The sequence below is a fragment of the Erinaceus europaeus genome, chromosome 1 (genome assembly GCF_950295315.1).
Source record: "Erinaceus europaeus chromosome 1, mEriEur2.1, whole genome shotgun sequence".
Lineage (NCBI taxonomy): Eukaryota > Metazoa > Chordata > Mammalia > Eulipotyphla > Erinaceidae > Erinaceus > Erinaceus europaeus.
Window position 1 is genome coordinate 122,827,329 of NC_080162.1, and position 8,834 is coordinate 122,836,162.

The 8,834-nt window shown below is 37.6% G+C and overlaps 1 protein-coding gene across 2 annotated transcripts in view; it reads left to right on the forward strand.

Annotated features, from left to right (window-relative positions):
• The window catches only part of SNTB1 (syntrophin beta 1), a 356,345-nt gene extending 352,542 nt beyond the window's left edge, over positions 1-3,803 (forward strand). For both annotated transcript variants that reach the window (XM_060195661.1, XM_007526224.3), the window contains exon 7: positions 1,746-3,803. In XM_060195661.1, the coding sequence (XP_060051644.1) occupies positions 1,746-1,838 (93 nt within the window). In that variant the 3' untranslated portion in view covers positions 1,839-3,803. The remainder of the gene's footprint in view (positions 1-1,745) is intronic.
• The last annotated feature ends 5,031 nt before the right edge of the window (positions 3,804-8,834 follow it).

Here is an 8,834-nt window from a genome sequence, read left to right on the forward strand (position 1 = left end):
TGCTCTTGGATGATGCTGGGATTAAATCAGGGTTTGATAAATGGTTAGGTATAAACTACACCCACCTGAGCAACCTCCAGGCCATTTTTCTTAAATATGCTATCCCATCAGCAATGTAACAGTTCTTTCTCCACTTCCTCCCCAACACTTTCTGTTTGTGGGGGTAGGCCCTCCACAGCTATGAAGTGGAATCTTAAAATGTTTTTGTTTGTTTGTTTTCTTTTGGTTTTTGTTGGTTTGTTTTCACCAGAGCATTACTCAGCTCTGATTTATTGTGGTGAGGGGGTGGGGGTGGGGATTGAATATGGGACCTAAGAATCTCAGGCATGAGAGTATCTTTGCATAACCAATTTGCTACCTCTCCCCTAGTAAGCCCCCCTTCGCTTGGTTTTAATTTGCATTTCTCTGATGAGAGAAGTTAAGCATTTCCTCTTATGACTGTGTATATCTTCCTTTTTTTTCCCTTTATCTCTTTTTAAATCTTTTATTTATCTATTATTGAATAGAGACAGAAAAATTGAGAAGGGAAGGGGAGACAGAGAGGGAAAAAGACAAAGAGACACCTGCAGCCCTGCTTCACCACTTGTGAAGCTTTCCTCCTGCATGTGGGGACCAAGGGCTTGAACCCAGGTCCTTGAAAACTGTAATGTGTACATTTAGCTAGGTGTGCCACTACCTGGCCCCTGTATATCTTCTTTAGAAAACTGTCTATCCATCTCTTAAAAATGTATATTTTTTGTTGAATTGTTCTTTTTTCTTTTTGTTGAGCTTTTGAAACATCTTTATAAATGTTTGATGTCAACCACTTGTCAGATGTGTGATGTGTAAATAAATACCTTCTTCCATTTGCTAGATTGCATGCATTTCATATATATATATATATATATGCATTTCACATATATATATATATACATACATATATATATATATATATATATATGATATATATCAGAGCACTACTCAACTCTGTCTTATATTGGTACAATGGATTGAACCTGGGACTTTGAAGCCTCAGGCATGAGATTCTCTTTGAATAACCATTATGCTATCTCCCCCATACCCTCATTCAGTATTTTAATGACCCAATAAATTAGACAGTACTAAGAATATTTTTACCCCACCAATGTGTCCTGGAGCTCCGCTTCCCCAGAGACCCACCCTACTAGGGAAAGAGAGAGACAGACTGGGAGTATGGATCGACCAGTCAACGCCCATGTTCAGTGAGGAAGCAATTACAGAAGCCAGACCTTCCACCTTCTGCAACCCACAATGACTTGGGTCCATACTCCCAGAGGGATAGAGAATGGGAAAGCTATCAAGGGAGGGGATGGGATATGGTGGGAATTGTGTGGAGTTGTAGGCCTCCTATCCTATGGTTTTGTTAATGTCTCCTTTCTTAAATAAATAAAAATAAATATAAAAGAATATTTTTAAGTGACTTGTCCAAGATTGAACATCTGAAAATTGTTAGAACTGGGATATACATCTAATCTTCAGATGTGATTTTGTAAATCACTATTAAATCAGTAATAAAAATTTTAAAAATAATAATTCTGACAATTGAAAAAAGAATAAGTTCAAAGTTATTTTTTATCTTACTGAGGGGTCAAGGATTTACAAAAACATAGTTGTTCCAGTCACCATTAGACAGAAAGAAGTATGCAGATCTGTTTGATATGAAATTGCTTATTCTCTATCAAGCCTTGATGTAAATTCACTCACGTTCTTTTCTTTTTAAATTTCAGCAATTGGACCTTCATACCTGCCCCAAGCCAATTGTCTTCACCATCCATTCCTTCCTGTCAGCGAAAATTACAAGACTGGGTTTGGTGGCTTGAACAGAGGGGCAAGTTGCCTTTGAGAAAAAAACCTGTACCATTTGCAGTGAGCCATGCTCTACATATGGCATGCCACCATCAGCTTTAGATTCCCAGAAGCCTGTGCAACTGCCCCAGACTCCTCTGTCAGCTTCACCAGCTGAAAGGTGGTACCCTAAAAATACCACAAAGAGTGCCAGAATCAATGGGCATTTTAGAACAGTAAAGGGATAAAAAGATGAATGCAATTGAAAATATATGGCATAGTTTAAAATAATGACAATCAAGAACATGAACATTAGAACAGCTTGAGCAGATCTTAATCGCACCTGTTTCTAGGTAACTTGTTCACCCAGGTAAGGAAGGGCTGAATGGAGAAGAAATGGATATCTTCACCTCTCTGCCCTTCCAAGAACAATGATCTCTTGCTTTGTTGTGATTTATTTCTTACTTATAATTGAGTTTGCTTTCATGGATAAGGAGAGAAAAGTACTTCAAATGGAAACCCACCTTTTATCTGACTAGGAAGCAGCTGTTACTTTTTTCTTAATGAATTATCCTTCCGTTAAGCACGAGGATTTTGAAGTGTTCTTCTCATTAGCATGCTCTGAGTGAGAATTAAATAAAGCATACGATACTGATCTCAGCTTTAATGTGACAGAATCTGAGCCAAAGTCGACTGCTTAAATCACAAACTTTTACTGAATAGTACTGTGCCTAAAACCTGATTAATTCTGAACTATATTCACACCAATGTCCATTACCTGACAACCAAGCTAACTGCTTTATTTATCGAAATCAAATTTTAAAAAATTATATATATATATATATATATATATATATATATATATATGACTCACATTAAGTTAGCTAGCTATTCCCATTCTGTGGTTTTCAGTGGAAGTACTTGAGCAACTTATAGACCCTTGTTTCTGCCTGTGCTTACATGCATTTTTTTTTTTTTTTTGCACAGGGGACAAAACAGCCTCATTTAATTCCAGATGATTCAGGGATATATATATATATATATGTCTCCAGCAGTATAATAGAAAAATCAAATCCCATAATGGCATTCACAGTTCCTTCAGAATTCCAGGGAAATACTACTAATAACCTGATATTTTTCTACAAGTATATTTTCAGACACCATAGAGCCCATTACTGATTGAAAGACTTTGGTTTTATCTTTCAAAACTAATTCTCTAAAAAAAAATTCATCAATTGGTATGATATATAATTTAAGAGTTATTTCCCTCAAACATTGAAAATTATCTCTAGGGTATCTGTAAGCATTTGTAACAGTTTTTTCTTCTTGAGTTTACATAGACAAATGGGTTAGATTTGTATGCTTTTCAAAAATTTAATTGAGCAAATACCTATGTAAAGAACTTTGAAAAGTGAAGTTGTTTCCGGAAGGGCATAATGGTTATGCAGAGAGACTGAGGCTCCAAATTCCTAAATTCAATCTCTTGTACTATCATAAACCCAAGCTTAGCAGTGCTCTGGTAAGATTTAAAGAAAAAAAAATGCAATTGTTTCAAAGGAAGGTGATTTTTGCTCCCTTCCACATACATGTTTATTAAGTTTTATGTAGTACTAGCTTCAAGGAGCATTGATTGAGTGATGCCTTATGATCAAGAATAATGAAGAGTTTGCCAAAATGTGTGTTAAATGCTGAACTAGCCAACTTATTCAGATTCCACAACTGCAGACCTCTTCAAACAATTTAATAGGTATTATTCAAGAGGCAATCTGGGAACATTCCTTACACTTAAAGTACAACTCCTTTATTGTGAAAACTTTCTTTGGAAAACAGAGCTTTGGGACATTGATCTGGTTTTGTTTGTGTTCCTCTTCGATTTGAAAATGCTGAAGAATGAAGTTCAGTCCTGACTATTACAGGAAAGTTTTGATGCCTCTGTAAATCATGCTCTGCTCTTCCATTACATACTATTAAAATCACTGGAATGTTATCATATACAAAAATTATACTTGTGTATTGTAAATAACATTAATATATATGTTAATGCAAATAGTTTAATTAAGCAATCTGTAATCTAAGGTGCTCAGTACTACATGAAGTATGAGTTAATCACTCATAATTAAGTTGCAAAGTTCTTATTATATATTTATATAGAAAACTTAAAATGATCATAATTATAAATATTTCTTCATCACATGTTTTGGGCAGATTAGTATCAATCTGGGTGGGGGTCAACAGAAACTACATTCTCTGCATTTATAAAAATCTAATTTAAATATTTATATTTTAGAAAATATATTTGAATAAAATCAATGCATTTTTCTGAATTAAAATGTGTTATTAGCAAGAAATAGAAGATTTTACTAAGAGAATTGTGTATATGAATCATTCTTTTCTCCAAGTTAAAGTGTATCATATCAGAGTGGCTATGCTAATCCATTTCAGTACTCATTTTTCTCCTCATTCTGAATGCAATGTTACAATGACTTGACACTGATTTGTTTTTATATGTGCTATGTATGTTCTTAATTGCACAAAATCAGCTATCTGGAGCATACTTGGGTGCAGTTAATGAATCCATTTGATCATTGGAGGAAATTTGGATTTGTCAAGTTCACTCTATGTTTAATCAGTTTCATATTTGAGTTGATGAATTATTAAATGTATTCCTTTAGGAGTAAACTAATACAAATGAATTATGTTTTATCAAAAGCTGCCCATTTGTAATTAGCTATAATTAGGCGAGCCCTTCGGTAGGATAACACTTTCTTGAATCACCCCATGGGAATTCAAAGAAGACCAGTGGGAAAATAGACCTCCTTTCCTTCCTTCTTGTCTTTCTTTCTCTCATTCTCTCTCTCTCTCTCTCTCTATCTCCCTCTCCCCCCCTTCTCTTTCTTTTTCTGACTTGAATTGTGTTATAGAAACAAGACCATAAAGTTATTTAAAAATATCCAGGTAGAAGTTTGGTATTAGAGTTGATGGAATTAAAATCTTTAAGAAACACGTGTTGCTTTGCCAAAGTGCATATTGACCCTCCTGGGTTGAAGTCAGAAGAAATAATATTGGGACAAGGAGATGACTCAGCAGATACACTGCAGAACTTGGTGTCATGAGGCCTCAGGTTCAATCGCTGGGTCTATATGTGCTGTAGTGGTGCCCTTCTCTCTCTCTCTCTCTCTCTCCCTGTGTATCTCAAACACATACATGCACACACAAAAATGGTTTTAATAGAAGGATTCTACCCCAAAAATGAATGATCAAGGCCTTTAGTCCCTTGGTTTATAACTATTTTCACTTTTATCTTGAAATAATGGAGTCTGTCTTGAAAGGAACAGATATGAGAGTAATTGTTTAATATACCATAAGTTTAAATAATGTGCCTATGTTTCTAGCACTGTGGATGTTATGTAAAATTTATATATGAATTAAACAAACATTCACCTCTGAAAATGGTGGACTAGTTGTGGGCTTATGGTAAGCACAGAGGACAATGGGAGTGTGAAGACACTTTTTAAAAAATTTTTTCAGTTTATTCATAAAATTTAAAATTTTTTAAAAAGTATCCACAAGATCATAGGATAAGAGGGACTCAATTCCATATAATTCCCACCACCAGAGTTCTGCATCCACCCCTGCCCTTGAAAGCTTTCCTAGTCTTTATCCTTCTAGGACCATGGACCCAGGGTCATTATGGGGTGCAGAAGGTGGAAAGTCTGCCTTCTGTAATTGCTTTTCTGCTGAACATGGGCATTGGCAGGTCAATTCATACTCACAGCCTGTCATTCTCTTTCCCTAGTGGGGCAGTGCTCTGGAGAGGTGGGGCTCCAGGACACATTGGTGGGGTCATCTGCCCAGGGAAGTCAGGTCGGCATCATGGTATCATCTGGAACCTGGTGGCTGAAAAAGAGTTCAGATATAAAGCAGAACAAATTGTTTAATAATCAGGAACCTAAAGGCAGAAGTATAGCAGATGAGATCTGGGGTCTCCGTTTTGGAAAAAGCCATTTTAGATATATTCCAGCAGGCCCATGATTGTACTAATTTTTGCATGAGCCCAGTAGCTAACATGCAGATAGGCCAAAGGTATTATCTGGGAAGATGGTGTCAGAGTTGGAAATAGGATTAAAAAGCTGGATCAGGGAAGAGAATAGCTCCCAAATATGGTTAACTAAAAAAACCCATCGATTTGATCTGGGGCCCATATTCAGTGGTGCTAACAGGAAAAAGAGATCCATTAGCATTTCTGTGGGAGGTGTGTGTGTGTGTGTGTGTGTGTGTGTGTGTGTGTGTGTCTGTGTGTGTGTCTGTGTGTGTGTGTAGTTGCAAATACTCATTTTAGTATTCAAATTGCACTATTCTCTTTAGTACTACAACTTGCTTAAAACAGATATAACAGATTGGGGTTGAAAAAAAATTTGGGGGGAGTCAGGCTCAGCGGGTTAAGCGCAGGTGGTGCAAAGTGCAAGGACTGGCGTAAGGGTCCTGGTTTGAGCCCCAGCTCCCCACCTGCAGGGTTGTCGCTTCACTGGCCATGATGCAGGTCTGCAGGTGTCTATCTTTCTCTCCCTCTCTCTGTCTTCCCCTCCTCTTTCCATTTCTCTCTGTCCTATCCAACAATGACATCAATAATTACAACAATAAAACAAGGGCAACAAAAGGGAATAAATAAATATTTTAAAAAAGAAAAAAAATATTACTACTTGATAGTTTACAATTATTGAGGCCCCATTTAGAGTTGAATCTCAGTTTTGAAGACACATTAGAGGCCATGAAGCACATTATTGTCTAAAAGTTACTTATGATTTTAACGTTAATAATATCTTGGGATATAGGATCTGGTAGTAATATAGCAACATAGTATATCCATACAAAAATGAATGTTACACTCATTTTGAAAATTTAAGGCTGCAACATTTAAAGTTATCCAAATTTTGGTGCAGGTGCTCCATTTTATTGAAAGCTGAAGGGAAACAGTGATGTAACTATTGGTATTACCTAGTGGAGTATGATTACATCCAAGGGAGCCACCTCCCATGCTCACAATTTCTGTGTCCTCTGAACTATTCAGATAAGCAAACACATTTCTTAAAGATTTTATTTATTTATTAATGAGAAAGATAGGAGGAGACAAAGAACTAGATATCATTCTGGTACATGTGCTACCAGGAATTGAACTCAGGACCCTATGCTTGAGAGCCCAGTGCTTTATCCACTGTGCCACCTCCCAGATCATAGGAAAAACATTTTTTGAGTTTAGACTTCAACTACGTTTCATTATACAAATAAACACTTTTGACGGACTAATTACATCCTGAATTTTCTGGATATACAACTACAACATAAATTTTCTGTTTTAAAGATTGTTTTGCTCAGGGAATTTCATAATACCAAGTCACAGTAGAAGATACAATAGTTATTAAGTCACCAGTACAGATCAGTTGACTTTTTTGGAAGGGTTCGGGGCAGGTTTTTGTTTCTTTTTTAATTACCACCAGAGCTATCACTTGGGCTTGATACCCACACAGTGAATCCACCACTCCTGGTAGTCATTTTCTTTTTCTTTTTCCTCTTTCCCTCCCTCCTTCCCTATCTCCCTTTCCTCCTCCCTTTTTCCTTTCTTCCTTCCTTCCTTCTTTCCTTTCTTCCCTCCCTCCCTTTTTTCTTTTTTCCTTACTTTCTTTCTCTCTTATGAAAACAGAGAGAAACAGAGAGGGATGAGGATAATAAGGAAAGAGAAAGACACCTGCAGTACTGCTTCATCACTCCTAAAGCCTTCCCCTTGCAAGTGAGGACTGGAAACATAAACCCACATCTTAATGTGTGGTGTTGTGTATGCTCAACCAAGTGTACCGCCCACTTCCTGGGCCCTACTGAAACTTTTTTACTTTGCAGTTTGGAGAGGGCATGTTGACTATATTAAGGTACTACACACATCCTCTTCATTTCCTCAATGCCAAGGCTTGCTCTCCAAGATTGTCAGTAACACTCAGCCAGATGTACCACAGCAGAGCCACTCTGCCACAAAGCCAATCATTTACTTTTCTGAAAATACTGCCTTTCTCTCTCTCTCTCTCTCTCTCTCTCTCTCTCTCTCTCTCCCTCCCTCCCTCCCTCCCTCTCCCTCTCCCTCTCCCTCTCCCTCTCTCTCTCTCTCTTTCATTGGCTACTGTCATATAATCCAGGAAAGAAATGCATCCTTAAATGTCTGGGTCCTGTCGTCATTTCTATGCCTGAACAAAAAAAGCTAAACTGTAGAGGGCACAAGTGCTTAGTTTCCTGAGCAAATCCTAGAGAGCAATCCAGAACTATAGAGATTTGAGTCTGTGGGGACAAAGGAGATAATAGGACAATGTTGAGCAATTGATTCTTTTCTTCCTCTTTCCTGCACACTTCTCTGAGACATAGTTTCTCCATGAGCCATATTAACCTGAGAGGTAACCCATATGGTTGTGAAGACAGCTACTTTGTGACTCACTGCCTCTTTGGGTCTCTTGGGGCCAGTGCAGGAATGTATTGTCTTGTCTGCCTTTCCTCTCTCCTCTGCTTTCCACCCCCTTGCGGAATCTTAGCCTATGACCATTACTTATGCCACCTAGAGTCAGTAATAACAATTGCTTATAAAAGGTAGTTGTGGGGCCTGGGATACAGGTCACTTGGTAGAGGTTACACCCATCAGGGGACCCTGGATTAGAGCCCTGGAACCACATGTAAGCGTTATAGATGGTGAAGCATTGTTGTATTGTCTCTTAATCTCTGTCTCTTCCTTTCTCATCTCCTCTCCAAAATAAAAGGAGTGAAAAAATTGGCCCTGGGAAGCTTGGTCACTGCTGAACCATGCAAGGTCCTGATGCCACATGAAAAATAAAAATATAGGGGATTGGATCTACTCAGTTGAAGAACAAAGAATATGTTTAAGTACTGGGTCAAAGAGGAAATCAAGGAAGAAATCAAAATGTTTCAAGAGTTCAGTGAAAATGAAGACGCCCCTTTCTCTCCTCTCCTCTCCTCTCCCGGATCAACTAGGAATACCA